The following is a 19,817-nucleotide window of genomic DNA, read 5'->3' as shown; positions in this document are numbered from 1 at the left end:
GTGATTTGTGTGAACTTTCAGCTGGCCGTCTGACATGCTATGACTGCTGGCTGGAGACTGACGAATTAGCATGTAACAAGACCTATCTCTGCCAGGAAGACGAGGCAAGTCTGTATACTACAAAATTGTAGAAGGATGCTGCGTTCAGTATGGGGTACAAGGACCATTTAAAACCATATTCAAGAAAAAGTAGTATATTTTATTTAGTCTCTTCATTTTGAACGGGGATAACCGCTCATTATTTTTTTAATTGATACATTATGCAAAGAAAATTTAATTTTAAACAAAACTATTTTTGTGTATGTTAAAAACTTGCGGATTTCACGAGCTATAGAAATCGAGAAAAGTAATCGCCACAAACAAGTTCTGACCAAATCGCTCCAAATCGCTGTATTAATCCTCCGTGGAAGAAGTCATTAAAGACGTATACGCAAAATCCTCGAGAGAAAAAATACTTACAGTACTAGTATACTTTCCATTGCAAATAATTGTATGTATTTATGGCCTCAATGGCAGTGTTATATGGAGGTTTATTTGCCCGAAGGTGTAATGTTTCCCGAGGGCTCTCCCGAAGGAAATGCGACGTTTTATTTCCCTGTCATGGGACGTTTTTTCAACTAATGACAGACACTGTCATAAACATGTGGCATAATAATATGCATTTATGGCCCAGTGGCAGTGTTATATGAAGGTTTATTTACCCGAAGGTGTTATATTTCACGAGGGCAAGCTCAAGGGAAATAATACATCTGAGGGTTAATAAACCTTCATATCACACTGCCACCGGGGACTGAAATCGTTTATTATACCGAAAATTCACGATTCGCTACACTTATTTAGATATAACTTCAAATTGCGACGAGTAAAAAATGACGTTTTACATTTCTTCCGTTATTGCTGTACAATTGGAAGGGAATTAAATCCATTGGAAAGACGGGCGGTCACCATATGTGGGCACGTGCCCCAGGGAAGTAAGATGTTAAATTTCCCCCGAAGGAAATACGACGTTTTATTTCCCTGTCATGAGATGCTTTTCAACTTATCACAGACATTGTTATAAACATGTGATATAATATTAGGGTTGATACCCTATCGAATTATGTTGGATTGGTAATGATCAGCAATATTTAAAACCAATGAGCCACGTAGATAGATAGGAGAGGTTTTTTAATTACATTCACATATATACAATTGGAACGACAGTTCGTGTATTTATGTACAGGTATGTTACATAAACCGACGGATAGGAGACTTTTATGGAAATCCATGTCATTACGATCTTGGATGCAAGAAAGTAGAGGTAAGTTTGGTTATAAAATATAAATTGTTAATAAACTGATAAAAAACAATGAATCCGTATACTATAGATATTTCTTTTTTTTTCACTTTTAAAAAATGCATTTTTTTATCCTATGAAAGTTATAAAATGTGTACACTTACGAAATCCGGTAGAGCTTATTCTCTGCAGGATACATAGATATGTTGATGCGTGTTCATTGCATAGCAATGTTCTTTTTTTAATTCAAGAGTCATTTTAATTTCACGTAAGTCAGGCTGAATTAAAAACTATTTTTTATTATATTTTGTATTTTTCTGACGATGTGATTATCTGTACCATTTTCCTATTGAGTCTTTATCATACATTTGAAATACTATATTCCCTAAGCGACCAAACGCTATTATTCACAATTGTATAATATATTGCTTGTGGTTATTGCTAGGAATGCAGTTCGCTGCAGGCGGAGCTTCAGGCTGGGAACCCTAGCCCGACCAGGATAGAGGATGGCGATGCTATAGACTACATGGACTGCTGTACCACACCAGGCTGTAACCGCCACCGTATCACTCCGCTCAGTGACACTTGTGTTGTACAGAATTAAAAGTCATATAATTTTGTCTCTTAATGTCAAAATATATGTAATTAAAGGCATATTAACGAAATGGTTTTGTCTCTTCTATCTCAAAAAATATATATCAAGAAAAGAACAGTCGGGATATTGTGATCTAGATTTATATTAGGGATTTGTTGCTATCAGTCGAAATTTAAAATGGAAACGCATTACGATTCAACACTAAATGATATTATACAAATCATTATATATAGTACATGTATAAGTAAATAAAACGAAGGTAAATAAGCGGGGTGGCTGTATCTCGCCTTATTAACAGCCATGCTCATTTAAGGACGTGTCAGGCTTATACGCTGAAAAATACCTAGCAACTGTCTAACTTAGGATTCGAACTCGGGAACCCAGAGCTGGAGGGCTTGTAGCACCGTGGTCCCTAGTTTAAAACGGTCTTATGATAAGACACTTCTCGTTACTCCATTTTAATTAACTAAGTCTATTTAAGCATTGGTTGTCATATTTTTGACATGCATTTGTGTGTAACATACATTGGGTGTTCTAGCAATATCCAAGTGATGCGCGTTAGCGCACCATGATATATATACTAGAAAACCCAATGTATGTTTACACACCAATGCATGTCAAAAATATGATAACCAATGCTTATATTTACATTTAAATTGGTCATTATCATTTTAAAAAGAAATATAGAAAAATAAGCATGAAAATAAAACTTATACGTCTGTATTGAGAAAAATATCATTCGATGGAACAACCTAAGATTTGGCGGGAAAATACTGGGTGGCACTGGCTTCCGGTCTGTTGTCCTGAACAACGGACTAAACAATAGCAATAGATGAAAATAGTCCTATTGATAAAACCAAAACACCTAGATAAATACAATACTTCAATCCATTTCAAATATTTCAATTAGAATATTATTTTCATATTGATCATTTTTAAGAATATTTTAACATTTTTTCAGAGAAGTCCCACACTGAATAAAACCTAGTGTTTGCATGAACTCTTAAACTTTGATTGTGGTATTAGTATGCCAGAGCCTAACTGCCAATGTTAATATTAGAAAATATCATACATTGGGCTTAGTAGCAACATATAGGAACTATGCAGTGGCAATGTAAATTACATGCCTATTTCATGATTATTACAACCGACTTCCGGTATATGGATAAAACAAAACTTTGATACGAGTAAGCGTTTCTTACACTTCACTATTAAATGGGTTTTAATATTTCACTGATTAGCTAATATATGGTAATGTACAGATAATTAGCATATCAACTCGGTAATTCCATATTCGGTAACTCCAACTTAATACTACTAATGCACTTGAGCTTACATAGCCCGAACATATAGCTGGTATCCTAAGATCATCTTTCTTCTTGTAATAATGTTCCGAATCGAAAATCTGGGATCCCTAAAATGATAACTATGTGCGTCATTTGGTTTCCGCATATTTCTTTAAAAGTCGTAAATAGGCATATGGCAATATCTGATAAAATGTAGTGTCCAATGGTATATATGTAAAATGGATTTTTGTTTCAGAAAAAAATAAATATAACTGATGTATTTTGCCTTTGATTTGATCAATATGGTATTATACAACCCTGGTAGAATCTAAAATAAAACCCTTTGGCTACGCCCTCGGTTATTATTAAATTCTAACAGGGCGATATAACATACTAGTAACCTCAACAAAGGTTCATAATCGATGATTATACCCCATGATCATAAAAAATCGTACGATGATATGCCAATAAATTTATACCAATAAAATGCGTTATATTGTAATGTATAATTTATTTGCCGTGAAATATACAACAATCAACTAACACAGTTTACAGTGGTTTCTGCAGTATATCCTTGCGAGGTGTTCATTGTCACAAGGGAAGACGAGGCATTGGTCCACACTCATCACATCTCGGCAGTCATTTACATCGACGTCACTGGGCTCTGTACAAATGATCGATTTTAAGAATCCATAATAAAGTCAGACTAGGACCCATGATCACAAAACAGTCGTTAGTCTAAAACGGTCTCAACTTGATAATTATCCACTCACGTTAAGTTAAGTTAAAGCTTCTGTATAAGTCATGATCCTGTATTCATTATTTGCAAAATTAAAATACAAATAACATTAGCTATCTTACGTAATCTCAATATTATTTAGATCCTTGTTAAATACCGAACATATCTTTCGGAAAAGCCGAACTTTTATAATAAAAGAAATTCAATTTGTTTGCATCTTGTAAAGCCATTAACATGGATAATTGAATAGTATGTGCTCTTCAAATCTAAACAGCATTTACCTTCACGAACCACGATATGAGAACTTCCTATGCTGGGAATGTACATGGTTTCTAGTGGGGGAACGATTTGTCCATTACACAAGTCCTTGTTACAGCAATACGAACAGGAGAAGTCTCTTTGGTATAGAATGTCCGGATTATATAGGTCGCAGTGACTCGACATAACTCTGTTTGAGAGTTGGTAACAGTCAGCTTCACTTACACAACTAGAAAACGTAAGAAACAGATTTCCATAACACATAGTTTTGACAGATATACTAATATTTTAATCAATAGGAAGAAAATAAAACACATAAAATACATTATGGAATAGTTATTTATGTGTAATGCTCAATAAGAAATTATTTCCTATTTTTTAGACAAAAAAAATACTTGAATGTTTAATATTCCCCAATACTGATAACAGGTAAAGTCGAGAATAGTAGATACCCCATCCCCATTTCAGATATAAGTGTAAATCTTGTCTATGGCCTTGCATAGTTCTGGACACAAATGTGAAAGTAATATCCTTTCTTTACTACACCTTTAAACGTCTTAATGTATAAACACCTATTATAATCAATAATAATCATGTTATACTTTTACAATAACTCGGTTACTAGCCACCTTTTGATGACGTGGCGATACCCATTGTGGTAGTTTGTTAGGTTCGTCAGACAATAAGGCGTGGCCCCTGTACACACCTGTACCTGTCCAGTGTCAGCTCCCAGGTAACACTGCGCTGGTCACATCAACAAACAATCAATAGTATTATTTGATTTGTTATGTTTTGCATGTTTGACTATGCAATTTATATTCATATATTGAATGGAATGTTTTATAAATGTACAAAAAGACTAAAAAATAAAACTCAGAATGGATCCGTATGTCAGATGAGAGGCGCCATGAGCTTGTCAATATCACTTATGTAATCAGAAACACCTTTTATCATTTTCATTTTATTGTTTATCATATGGCATTCCGAACAAGAAAGGCAATACAGTATTGATACCACGGGAGAAGTATTCAGTTTAAGTGGAAACAAACATACCTTATTAATAAAACTGTAGAAACACACATATGAACTAGAAAGCATGTTCTTCTTTTTTTAAATACTTCAGTTAATGTTAAGTAACAATTGGTGCAACATGATAATAGTATGGCTAAAAACCTCTCCCATTTCTTTAGTGATTGTACATAAATTAGAAACAAAGTAAACTTTCAAACAATGTTTTTAATTAAACATTATATACGTTTACTGATGAAGTGGCAGTAACAGTCATAATTAATGAGACTATGGTCGATTCACTACCTATATTCTTCGCTTTCTAATGTAACATTACATCGCTTATAACTATATTCTAATGATATCTCCAAAGACTAGCAAATATGCGTACTTCAGAAGGAATCTATCTATTATGGCGTGATTGAGAGAGCAATATTGCCTTGTAGTATTGTCGAGAGATGGGATAGATGTAAACTTTTGCGACGATTCACTTCCATATAAAATTGAAATGATTCTGCATGAAGTAACACCTGTTCACTTACTACTTAGCGCACCACCTGTTCCAGCAGTTTGATATTGGATATTGCCGGCGTCTAATTGCGTCGATGTTAAATTCTTCATGTCTGATAAAAATAAAAGTCACTTTTAAGTGGCTTATTTTTCATTTGTCCTAATATCATACAGAAATTGACTTATTTTTTTGATCTGGAAGGAATTAACTTTCTATATATAAATGGATATTAAACAATATTATCAAATTTAATGTGTTCAATCCATCGCTATAACTAATGTGATATATAGGCAATTTATCAATTATATACATTTTCTGAGGTCCATTTGGTGTTTTACCACCTTTCTAGAATTAAATAATGACAGAGGGCATAGTTCGATGTCTTTATTTGATATTCTATCAGGGTGGTATAACACTATATTGACCGAATCAAATGTGCTTAATTTTTATACTAGATATGATAATTATTGTAAGATATTTGGTATGCAATATTGAAACGCAAGGTGAATGGTTGGACAACATATTCCCGAAAAAATGTAACAGGCATTATCAAACATTCCTATTCTGAAATGAAGCTCATTTAACGATACCTATGGACTTACACATGGCGTGGAAGAGATTGCAGAAATCCCCCGTACAGCAGCCATGATCCCCTGTACACCCTGGGGACCTGGGGGAAGGGTGACAGGATCCATTCTTAGCTGGACAGGACTGAAAGGCAACAGCTAGTGCTCGAGGAGTCATTAATTACTAAATTTTATACATGTTATTGAAAAAATAGATATTTTAGACGATTTAGCAATTGGAAATACAGTGGTTCTGTAAGTAATAAAGAAAGAACTTTAAATTGTGTAGTTTCATTAGTTAAATTAATTTGCTTGAAACTGTTGTCTTAAAAAATAATAAAAAGTGCATTGTTTTTCTTATTCCTATATTCTAAGTTTTTCATTGCTTGATTAATCACTCATGAATAATGTTATATGATCAATATATATGTATACATTCCGGAAAGACAACTCACATTTTTATCCTCGCACTTGAGTTCGTATTTATAGATAACATGGTACTGAGCATCGAAGTGTAAGTGTTTGTGATACAGGCACTCCTACAAACAACACTTAGAACTTAGGTATCTCAACACTGCCCCAACTCACAGTAAGGAATTTTAGATATGAACAACGTCAGACGTCAGAATAATTAATTATCGGGATATATTTTTTTCTTCATTTTCATACTAAATCTGGCTTTCTGGGTTGCCATACTTTTTAGCATACCTCTATGAAAATGAAAAATAAATCAGAGAACTGCGCGAAACCCCGTCATTATTGTGACGCCACAATAGAGACATTAACATTGTGTATCATTTCCATTCGGAAAAAGAATCCCTTGAAATTCACAAGATTGGTGTATTTAAACATGTTTTATACTATCAAATATAATTGTAAAATTTAATATAAGACAAATTATATAAAAAAAAAATCAATGCTTAAATATATTACAAAACATAGCTGGATTTGGTTCGCGATAAAGGAAAGAGAGTGGAAACGTTTAATATGCTAAAAACACAAAAAAAAACATTTTAAAGCAAACATATTGTAAAAATGTACTAAAATTAATAAATTGTTATGTTTACAGATCCTCTCTGGTAAACTGTACACCGCTTATTTTTCCCCTATGCAGTAAGTATTTCGTATCTTCATCAATTTTAACACATTTTTCATCAAATTCAAAACTTCCGATCAAGAGTTCTTGCGTACAATCGTGCATCCAAATATGAGATTTAAATACAAATATTCGCTAAACATTTACATATTGCGAAACATTTGAATTCGCGTACGAACTAGGTGGTTAAATACCATATTATACTAAAATATTAAAACAAATAAATAAACGGAGATCAATTTATTAAACTATAATGTCATTCAATATTGAAAAGAGCAAATACGATATATTCAGTCCATGCTATTTAGGAAACTCACTTGATGTTCACTACACAAGTTGGCCCTGTTACATTGAGATGGATCCTCGATCTCCGGACATGTCATACACATCGGCTGTCCAGTTGGTGAGTCTGGCAATATCATTGATATATTGAGATTTATTCACCCTCACTTATTTGGTGAATGTTTTTCGACTTTGACAACCTTAATTATTCAAGATTTCATAATTACTGTGTATCACTGATAACTAAAAATAAATGGTCATAATTAAACGTTATATGGTTCAAACAATATTTGTTAGAAACATACTTATTTCACTATTAAAATTTAAAACAAATATCACGATGTAATTGTTTTTTATAAAACAGTGACCAGATACCTACCCCTGATACCATTACATCCCTGACCATCACAGCAGCTCTGATCAAATATACTGGACGGAACTGGAAGGAGTCCTGTTAACGGTATTACAGTTCCATGCTGTTCTAGATCATCGCAAGCCTAAGGTAAAGAACAAATTCCTCAAGTGACCTTAACGTGGGGGGTGGGGGGAAAGGTCGAATGTGTAATCATATTTTATCAAGATCCTCAAAAAAAAAGTACCCTCAGACATGTTTTGTCATTTCATAATATCATTTATAAAACTATTGTGAATCTATTTGAATATTTCATGTGAACATTAATGTGCCATGATTTTGTAATATTATAAAATTTGTAAATTTGCCTTTGATTTGCTTACCTGTTTACCTACACAGCCAGTGAAGTACTTTGTTCGGCCATCCGTCGTTATATAGCTGGATGTTAGGCATTTCTTTAGCGGAAACAATCAAGTTAATTTCAAGTTGATAGATGTCAACAAAGATGGTGTGATTTTTTTCTTATCATTTATTTTTGATTTTATTTCTTTTATATCGTGTCTTGTTAGAGCTTATAAAATAAGTAATAAATTATATTCCAGTAATGTGTTTGATTCACGAACGATTTGGAAAAAACAGTAAATTAACGTTACAAATTAGTACTCAAGACGTCATATTAAAATCAATATTGCAGCTAAAAAATATGTCAATCACTCAAAATCTTCATCTTTTATATTAATATTGATTCCTACCTAAATAGATTTACGATTCGTTTACTCTACGTAAAACAATTTGACACATGTCCTACCTGGTTGCTGGCACACCATACATAAGTGTTACAGTCCGTACTGTTGTCACGGTCATTACATTGGCTGCAGAGTTGTCTCCCTTACAAGGTCATATGAATTGATACATGTAGTATAAGGTTTTGGCAAAATTGAAAAAGCCATTGCCATAACCGTATGGATTTTTTTAAAATAAACTTTTTAAAATGATGCGAACGACACAATTAATTATCTATCTATAAATGATTATCAATGTTACCAGTTAACGTATTTCTTATCAGTGTAAATATCTCATTAGCGTTAATACCTACCATCGTATAGTCCTGATCGAACGATAGTTACCAGACTTATATAGATTAACCAGCTCACTCCTAAATGGTAAAATATATGTATTACAGTTCTATATCATTCAAAAGCACGCTTTATACATGTTTTTTTATTATTATTGAGACATGGAATATATCTCCGTGTCTCGGAACGTTATGTATAATGTATAACAAGGATAACGGTGTGCCGTTTCCTGTTTATATTTCATCATTACTATTAGTACACAGACACATTAACGAATCCGTTATTAATATTTAAGAATCAACCAAAAGAACTCTTTAAACTTCTGTTTGTCTATCTAAATCGGTTGTTAGACCACAGGGAGTGAAGTCCAAACCTGTTCGCCTCAGTGTAGTGTTCGCCATATTATCTTCTTATCTTGACTGACTCTCGCCTTAACGGTGTACATGTTGAACTTCAAGCGAGATCTTATCAATGGCGTCTATGTGTATAATCTAAATCAAATTTTATCTGAAATACAATAAAAGAAATAACTGAATAAGTTGATGATAATAAATTTGATATGGATTATGAAATATCTTTGATAGCTCAAGATGATATTTGTAACAGCATATGAGATCATATCTATCTCATCATATACCCAATATACAAACTATAAACAATCGCACTATAGAGCGCTTTTCTCGATATTTTTTAAATTATTGTAATGGCAATAATGATGGTGAAGAAAGTGTAAATATACCATATAAACAGGAGTATGATACTTTCAATGTTTCCAATATTAACGATGAAGTGTATTGTATGTTCCTGTTCATGCAACGAATAATGCTTATATTCCATGTGTAATATGTCTTTAGTCATGGAGGTCAACTTCTAAGGTAAGAGTAAACTTAAGCGGTTATATGAATTTAGACTCATGGAAACTAGATAGTTTCGGGGCTAATATCGTGTTCACATTTCCTACTTGTTTTGTTGTACTATAGACATATAGTTGTGTGGTTATCTTTTGAGATTTAGATGTGAAGTTATTTAAACGGACATGGACCTTAAATAAGTTGTTCTGTATGCTTAGATATGGTTTTCAGATGTTTATTGAATATTTTGTTACAATGATTGGTTATCTGAAACGACAGGAAAACATGGGAATATTTACCTCAAAAATTATTTTTAAAAAAGACCGTCATATTCTATTTTTGGAACACTAATCGAAAGCTGGCCGAATGCGAGGTTATAATGAACAACAAACTTGCTGACATGACAAGGAATATTTGTTTTCTACTACGATGGTTGACAAATGAAGTTTAAGCCATATTCGTTATAAAACAATTTGTATTTAGCGTAAGAATGATAAGTCAAAAGTCAAACGAGACTTTTCATTCGGCAGGGCACCGCGAAGTGAGGTTCCTGACTTATTGCACATATGAACAGCACGCAAGTATAAAGTGGGGAGTTCCTCACGTCTCTTGCATTTCAGCGATCCATTTGTATTTACCTTCTTTCCAAATCGCGCACGTAACTGACTCTTGACGTACACTTTTTTTTCTATCATAATTCGTTTGTGTTCGCTTCACCCACGTTTTTGACCCACCATTTTGTTTACATGTGTGCCGTGCATTATGGGAGGTCACTAAAGTTTAACACTACTATATTATCTTTACATAATTCGACCGGGCCGGTTCAAAATACAGAAAGATTGAATTTCCATTATAATTATTTTATTTGACACATTTGCACAATAACTGATATATATTACTTAGTAAGGTATCTGATACGTCTTAAATATGTATTTTACTCAAATTTACATGGTTTATTTAGGTTCATGTCCCTTTAAGGTGTAATTTAAATAGATTACTATGGAGATATAATACAAAAGATTGTACTCTACATAAACTTTGATGATATAACACTCTGATTGTCGAATTGTAGCTGATGTCCTTTCTCATTAGTACGGCAGAAATCGCTTATTCCATTAGACATTGTTTATTCCTCCGAAACACATTTGACGGTTTGTGATGACGTTGTGCAAACTATGCAAGTTAATGTTTTATTGGTAATTGGTTTTATCATATTATCCGACTGATAACGCCCGTGTAATATTTTTGCATATGTCACTAGTGTAATATGACCTGGAGAGATTTTCATTGTGACGTAACACAGAAACAATTAAATGACGTCAAGTAAAATGACGCGACGTCAGGATTACGAGTAAGGCAGGACAAAATTGCGGTAACTGCTGGATTTTCGAAATACATTTTGACGTTAAACCCTTTGTAATGTAGGTATTTGTAGATATGTGATAAAAAGTATCTTAAATTTGTGTTCATTTCATTTGCGATTTTAGGAAACTCGTCTGAAAGTTTTAATTTTTGCTCGCCAGGGCTCGCAAAATAAAAAACTTCTCATGCTTGTTTCATAAAATCTCATTTGAAATGAACACTCATGTAAGATCATATATATATGGAATGCGATTTTGATATTGAAATGAATGTACTGTGCGACAATATATCCAACGTTGTTTTACCTTTGTCTCATAAATCGATACGGACAAAAAGCGGAATATCATGTCAGTTTTCGCTATTTCTTTCTACGTTTTGTAGTATTAATCAAGACTGCCAATGTCCCAATAAAAGATCATTTTAACAAATAGATATCATATAATCCACTGACATTTTATTTAGTATGTGAATGATAAATTATTCTCTTTTTTCAAAATGGATAAAATCAATATACTTTGTGCGGTGTCTTATCAAATTGTCGATTTAGAATATGTTTGTTGTTGATTCTACTGCTTGTGTTGTATATGTCTGTGAGACTGAATAGTAAAGGTCGAATTGTGGAATAATTATTTGTGTACTTCATAATCAGAGTATGACCCTGTATGTTTATCCATAATATTTGTTATCTCCGAAGTAAATTAGTCTATAACCTTGGAATCGATATATGGTCGATACTTGGTATCTTGCAACTAAATGTTTTGAAAAAGGCGCCTTTATTCTCACATAACAAATCATCTATTGTCGCTTTCTTCTTTATATGAGGTTGTTATTATTGGTTTTTATTATTGAACGGTTCGTGAGCTAAATTAATCAAAACAACACCAACAATCCTTGAATGACTGATTTATGCTTTGCATTATCAGACAAATTGTGTATTTACGATTCATTAACTAATTTACTTGTTGTTGTGTTTAATTAAAACAATTTAATGAACAGAACCAACATGGCCTATATTATCATGCTGAGACTAATGCACACAGTAGAAAACCGGGCCTAGACATGGTAATGGTATGTATATCAATGGGAATTATTGGAAAATATTACAAAGCAGGTCATTAAATGAGTGACTACTCGCTTGTCTACACAGTAGACAGGGTGAATGTGACTTTGACTGCGAACCGTAACCAAAATAAACGTCTCCATAGCGACGAGTTCTCAAAACTTACCTACAGTTCATAAATATGGTGACCTACTTTCCTACTCAGTTCTGAAATGTAGTGACCTACTTTCCTACACAGTTCTCAAATGTGGTGACCTACTTTCCTACACAGTCCTACACTTTTCTGAAATGTGGTGATCTACGTTCCTACACAGTTCTGAAATGGTGACCTACGTTCCTATAGTTGTGAAATGTGGTGACCTACTTTCCTATAAAGTTATAAAACGTGGCGACATTCTTATACAGGTTAACGTGTGAGGACATGCATTGCAATTAAATTTCATTTTAGCCAACAATAGGTACAGGATATCATGTGGAGTGTAGCGAAGTAATCCTACAATTTGTACGTCAATACAAAGAGGATGATATCGGGAAATAGAATAAACACCATGATGGTAGTGATACAATAAGGTTACTTGTCCTATATATAGTGTAGCAGTTTATTGAAGAATACATTCAAAGGAAGAAGGATAAAAAATGTTTGTTTTACTTTAAAATAATATGGACGAAGGCTTTAAAAATATTGGAGTGTGTTAGAATAGACTGACGTAAATGATGCTTAGCATTTAACTTAGGATGCATATTTTCATTTTTTTCCAAAAAATTCTGTCATTCTTTTTTTCCTATACATCAGAAGATACTTTTAAACAACCTTTAAATTCTTATCTTTCACAATGACAACACAGAAAATAACGCAATACCACACTTCTCAAACATATGGGTTTAAAACTAGTTTGTCTCTCATACCTTTGGGTGTAAAACTGGTTTATTTCTCATACCTTTAATTGTAATACTGGATTTTGTTATATGACGTTATTTTGTTATTAGACAGCTCGGACAGATCTTTACAAAATTCAATGTCAACCTGAGACCGATGAACACCTGTTCAGAGGTTGACATTGCAAATATGGTATCCTGGCTTTAAATTGATACAGGGAAATCCCCGTCCCCTGTCGCTTTTACATTTTTGAGAAATCAAATCAGAGCATGCCTTCCCTTTTTAGAAATACTTGTAAATGGTAAATCGCAATGTTTTAAATCTTTTATTAAGTCTCATTTGACAAAAATTAAAGATAATATGATTGAAGAAGGTAAAAAAATCATTGATAGTGTGCTACTTCTGAGAAAATTGATACAAAAACATAACTGGATAGCAGAATTTACTATTATTAAAAATTCAATTCCGCATTTTTTAAAATTTTTTTTTACAAATACTCAGAGATTATTATGTTCAATATATTAAACAGTTTAAAAATAGCTATTAAAATCAACAAATTGAATAAAGAAACACTAATTTCTTCTGAAAAGATAAAGGAAAATATATATACAAAAAAATATGATGCCGGATTGTGAACCCATTGCAGAAGTAAAATGGAAAGATTACTTCCAAAATAGTAGTTTAGACACACAAAAAAAAAGAAATGGCAAATAATATGGACCAAATTTCAGTACATTGCTATCTCACAATAAAATGAACAATTTGAGTTTGAGTGGATGTTTTTTACATAGAACCATTTTTACAGAAACAAAATTACAATTAATGAATAGATCTGATGGAAAATGTCATTTTTGTGAAAATGCTAAAACACTGTGTCATTTATTTTACACATGTAATAATGTTCAGAATTTTTTGTCTTGTATAAAACACGATTTTTCTAATCAATCTCTTGGATACAGAAAATTATTGATATATTAAGTAATGAAGAAATATTTCTGCTAGGTAATTATGAAGATAAAGAGAAAGATTTATTGGAAACAATTGTTATCAGCACTAAATTTACAGTATCGAAAGTTAGAAATATTGGTAAGTACCAAAACAAGAATATAAGTGTCCAATCTGTACTTGTTAACTTTAAAAGCATTACTATAGAAAATATTGGAAATTATTTGAAATGTCAAAATTCAAGAAAAAAGGAACAGTGCAAAATGTTATCAAATGCCTTAGTATAGTTCATAGTATCAAAATCTTCCTTTTTATATATACTTATATTTATATTTGAAGTCTGCACTTATTGTTTAAGAGAGAGAGAGAGAGAGAGAGAGAGAGAGAGGGAGAGAGAGAGAGAGAGAGAGAGAGAGAGAGAGAGAGAGAGAGAGAGAAAGAAATGTTTCAAAAATATGAAAGGATACATTTTGTTGTACGGGTTAACTCCCATATATATTTTGCTTTGTATGGGGTAACTCCCCTTCATTAGTAAGAGACTTATTGTTATTTGAAGAAATACTATCAAAATATTTATCTGAATTAACATATTTTCTTATATATATGAACAATTACAGTAAGATTATACTGTAAATTAAGCACATGATAAAAAAATAAAAATTTAAGAAAATACATATCAATGTATCTTTATTCATATGGATAAAGATTAATAAAAATTGTTGGAATACTTGAAATGGATTACCAGTCCAATGTAACAAAAAAGGAAAAGAAAATAAGATGTATTCTTCAAATGTCAATCAATCTTCTAGAAAAAAAAGGTTACTATCATCACCTTTTGTTGTAGAACAATTAGAATTACTTCTAAAATACATAATACTATGTACAGAACTTCATTTACTGTATGAATATAGAGTGAATGAGAAATGAGAGGAAGGGAAAATACAATTTGTATGTTTGTATGTACTAGTTGTCTCCCTTATATAATTCTCTTTGTAGAACTAATTATCCCCCTTATTTGTTATCAGTGAATCTCCGAAAATAATAATTGTGAAACAAAGCCTACCTGATGTACTAAAAGTAAGTACTGAGGATACATGAATGAAGATTTTCTTTCTTTTTTGTTAAATGAGTCATTGCGTTTTCCTTGCTTCATTTATTTTTCAAATTGCTAAACCTGTATCGTTTGATAAAACAAAACAATTTCGGCCTTTTCTCAGGTCAAACAATTCCTCGTATTAATCTTCAAAAAGTGTATAATCTTTCATACCTTAGGGTGTAATACTGGTTTAACTTTCATACCTAAGGGTGTAATACTGGTTTAACTTTCATACTTAAGGGTGTAATACTGGTATATATTTAATACCTTAGGATGTAGTACTGGTTTATCTTTCATACCTTAGGGTGTAATACTGGTTTATATTTGATACCTAAGGGAGAAATACTGCTTTATCATTCATACATAAGGGTGTAATACTGGTTTATCTTTCATACCTAAGGGTGTAGAACTGGTTTAACTTTCATACCTAAGGGAGTAATACTGGTTTATCTTTCATACCTTAGGGTGTAAAACTGGTTTATCTTTCATACCTTAGGGTGTAATACTGGTTTATCTTTCATACCTAAGGGTGTAATACTGGTTTATCTTTCATACCTAAGGGTGTAATACTGGTTTATCTTTCATACCTTAGGGTGTAATACTGGTTTATCTTTCATACCTTAGGGTGTAAAACTGGTTTATCTTTCATACCTTAGGGTGTAAAACTGGTTTAACTCTAATACCTAAGGGAGTAATACTAGTTTATCTTTCATACCTAAGGGTGTAATACTGGTTTATCTTTCATACCTTAGGGTGTAAAACTGGTTTAACTCTAATACCTAAGGGAGTAATACTAGTTTATCTTTCATACCTTAGGGTGTAATACTGGTTTATCTTTCATACCTTAGGGTGTAATACTGGTTTATCTTTCATACCTAGGGTGTAATTCTGGTTTATCTTTCATACCTAAGGGAGAAATACTGGTTTATCTTTCATACCTAAGGGTGTAATAACTGGTTTAATTTCATACCTAAGGGTGTAATAACTGGTTTAATTTCATACCTAAGGGAGTAATACTGGTTTATCTCTAATACCTAAGGGAGAAAGACTGGTTTATCTTTCATACCTTAGAGAGTAATACTGGTTTATCTTTCATACCTAAGGGAGTAATACTGGTTTATCTTTCATACCTAAGGGTGTAATACTGGTTTATCTTTCATACCTAAGGGTGTAATACTGGTTTATCTCTAATACCTAAGGGAGTAATACTGGTTTAACTTTCATACCTAAGGGTGTAATACTGGTTTATCTTTCATACCTAAGGGTGTAATACTGGTTTATCTTTCATACCTTAGGGTGTAATACTGGTTTATCTTTCATACCTAAGGGTGTAATACTGGTTTATCTTTCATACCTTAGGGTGTAATACTGGTTTATCTTTCATACCTAAGGGTGTAATACTGGTTTATCTTTCATACCTTAGGGTGTAATACTGTTTATCTTTCATACCTAAGGGTAATACTGGTTTATCTTCATACCTAGGGTGTAATACTGGTTTATCTTTCATACCTAGGGTGTAATACTGGTTTATCTTTCATACCTAAGGGTGTAATACTGGTTTATCTTTCATACCTTAGGGTGTAATACTGGTTTAACTTTCATACCTAAGGGTGTAATACTGGTTTACTTTCATACCTAAGGGTGTAATACTGGTTTAATTTCATACCTAAGGGTGTAATACTGGTTTAACTTTCATACCTAAGGGTGTAATACTGGTTTAACTTTCATACCTAAGGGTGTAATACTGGTTTATCTTTCATACCTAAGGGTGTAATACTGGTTTAACTTTCATACCTAAGGGTGTAATACTGGTTTAACTTTCATACCTTAGGGAGTAATACTGGTTTAACTTTCATACCTTAGGGTGTAATACTGGTTTAACTTTCATACCTTAGGGTGTAATACTGGTTTATCTTTCATACCTAAGGGTGTAATACTGGTTTATCTTTCATACCTTAGGGTGTAATACTGGTTTAACTTTCATACCTAAGGGAGTAATACTGGTTTATCTTTCATACCTAAGGGTGTAATACTGGTTTATCTTTCATACCTAAGGGTGTAATACTGGTTTAACTTTCATACCTTAGGGTGTAATACTGGTTTATCTTTCATACCTTAGGGAGTAATACTGGTTTATCTTTGATACCTAAGGGAGTAAAACTGGTTTAACTTTCATACCTAAGGGAGTAGGTATACTTACTGGTTTATCTTTCATACCTAAGGGTGTAATACTGGTTTAATTTCATACCTAAGGGAGTAATACTGGTTTAACTTTCATACCTAAGGGAGTAATACTGGTTTAACTTTCATACCTAAGGGAGTAATACTGGTTTATCTTTATACTAAGGGAGTAATACTGGTTTAACTTTCATACCTTAGGGTGTAATACTGGTTTAACTTTCATACCTTAGGGTGTAATACTGGTTTATCTTTCATACCTTAGGGAGTAATACTGGTTTATCTTTCATACCTAAGGGAGTAAAACTGGTTTAACTTTCATACCTTAGGGAGTAATACTGGTTTAACTTTCATACCTTAGAGAGTAATACTGGTTTATCTTTCATACCCTCGGTGTAATACTGGTTTATCTTTCATACCTAAAGGTGTATTACTGATCGATTTATTTCATACAATGCACTCGTGTCGTCTGAAGCTCTATTATATGGCTAAATACGCAATACAGATACAGCTTCGTGACGTCACTGCGTTATCAAAATTGCTATTTCTCGCCAAAAAAATCATAAATCACATGTAGGTTGATTTTATTGTAAAATATGCAATCAAAGGAATCTGTGTTAAAAAGTGGTCTATGGTAATATCGCTTTCACCATGATTGTATTATAGAAAATATTTATAACACATAACTGGTCCGTCCAGCCATATCATACGGCCATGTCATATATACCGTAAGACACTAGTATAATAACACTATTGTGACGTCACGGGTAGTTTTGACGTCATAATCTTTATATGACGTCGCATGATTGTCTCAGTGGACGGAAACGTCAACTCCATGCTGGATTTCTACTGTTTTATATAGACACACAATTTAAAGATTTACTTATAATTCTATTAATAAAACTTACGTGATAAATATAATCTTACATTAGTGACTATATGATCAAACGAGTTCATTAATTCGGTATGCCACTCGAACTCGTTTCATATCACATAGCTACTCATGTAAGATCTTCTATATATGCCAGGTACTGGTAGACATTTTCCGCACTTTTTTTCATTTTTGTACCACTAATGCATTTAAAAATCGCATCACTCTTATTTGAAAAGTAAACAATTCATTTTGTTTAAAAACGAGGGTAAATATTGACATGTATGAATCAATATTTTGTATTATTTAATTTATCTGCCCAAAGTACACAGAAATACTAGCGCCACAATGTCCTACTTTAAATCCTGTAGTTTTGCGACATTTGTCATAGTCATGTTTCTCACCGATGATCAATGATGCACTGACGTGTATATTATATCAATTCCATATCTACTAAACACTTTTTTGTTTTAACATTGTCGCGTAACGTACAGGAAGAGTGCCACAAAGAGGAACCAATCACGTGCACGTGTAATTAAATTCTACAGTATAGATTATTATGTATGTACGCAACTTCTTAATGTAACGCATAATATTTGTGTGGGTGCATGTCTTCGGAAAAGAGATATACTTTCACTCTCTCCTTTTCTCAAATATATTTTATTTTGACATTGACAATACTAAAGGCATATTTATCTAAATCAGTACCTACAAAATGTACTTTGCAATTTTTTATCCATAAATGCTTTGCGGTATTTTATTAACGCACTTTTTATTTGTATTTTGCAAAATTAAGACAATCAATTATATTTAATTAACGAAATTGATTAAGGGAAATATTTGCAAAATCGACAAAACGGGTATATCAATTAAAATCGACTGTCATCATTTATTTGTGAATGATTCATAAGTTTTAAATTGAACTTGATACAGCTATACAATATATGTGGAATCCATCACAGTAGAATTCTCCTGGGGTTCTGGCTGACACAAAAGTATTGGAATCGATACCATCTATTTCCTTTACGGGTATGTCCGTACTAACAGCACAGTTAGCGTCATATGGTAGAGTTAGCTTCCAACAAAAATTTGGCAACGTAGGGAAATACAAACTACTATACCCAGCACGGAAGCAGTCGATATGCGTGACTACTCTTTTATTTTGATGATATACATATTCTCATTTAATGGTAAGTATAATATCTATATAATACTCCTTTTAAATTACTTCGGTCACGTGGCACATTCTTTTTTATCATTTAATTATTTTTGTTAAGAAAAGATCTTTCATTCTGTATTTGGTTTACATTTATAATGATATTTACGAATTATTTTTACGACAAATTAAATTTCAAGCAAAAAAAAAAACCCTCAGAATAAAAATTGATGATATTGGTTTTGCTCGAAATATTTGGCATGTTATCGTTTTTGTCATCACTTTTAAACCATTTTAAAAACATATAGGTATAATCTTTTAACAGATACTTTTTCCCCAAAAAATGAAATCCGGGAAAATAGCATTTCATAGGCTG

General features: G+C 32.5%; 1 protein-coding gene across 2 annotated transcripts; it reads right to left on the bottom strand.

Moving 5' to 3' along the window:
- Positions 1–3,648: 3,648 nt before the first annotated feature.
- Positions 3,649–9,518, bottom strand: LOC138320729 (uncharacterized). 2 transcript variants are annotated; one of them, XM_069263899.1, is made up of 12 exons: positions 9,419–9,518; positions 9,066–9,125; positions 8,778–8,857; positions 8,353–8,424; positions 7,997–8,114; positions 7,653–7,744; positions 6,695–6,778; positions 6,276–6,384; positions 5,720–5,785; positions 4,784–4,898; positions 4,178–4,383; positions 3,649–3,821 (listed from the first exon to the last, which is right to left on the bottom strand). In XM_069263899.1, exons 1-12 carry the CDS (start codon positions 9,444–9,446, stop codon positions 3,697–3,699), a joined length of 1,155 nt encoding a protein of 384 aa, XP_069120000.1. In that variant the 5' UTR covers positions 9,447–9,518; the 3' UTR covers positions 3,649–3,696. The 2 variants fall into 2 exon arrangements, with proteins under 2 accessions (XP_069120000.1, XP_069119999.1); XM_069263898.1 differs by having other exon boundaries at positions 5,705–5,785; positions 9,419–9,517.
- Between the last annotated feature and the right edge of the window lie 10,299 nt (positions 9,519–19,817).

The sequence above is a fragment of the Argopecten irradians genome, chromosome 4 (assembly GCF_041381155.1).
Source record: "Argopecten irradians isolate NY chromosome 4, Ai_NY, whole genome shotgun sequence".
In the NCBI taxonomy this organism is placed as follows: domain Eukaryota; kingdom Metazoa; phylum Mollusca; class Bivalvia; order Pectinida; family Pectinidae; genus Argopecten; species Argopecten irradians.
The sequence above is the reverse complement of the archived record's forward strand: the minus strand, read 5'-3'. Positions and strand labels throughout refer to the sequence as shown.

Excerpts from the sequence above, each read along its gene's own strand:
- LOC138320729 (XM_069263898.1), bottom strand. The coding sequence starts at position 9,446 with ATGGCGAACACTACACTGAGGCGAACAG. Across the intron at positions 8,858-9,065 it reads TCGATCAGGACTATACGATG|GGAGACAACTCTGCAGCCAA; the intron begins GTAGGTATTAAC and ends TGACCTTGTAAG. Across the intron at positions 8,425-8,777 it reads TATGGTGTGCCAGCAACCAG|AAATGCCTAACATCCAGCTA; the intron begins GTAGGACATGTG and ends TTTCCGCTAAAG.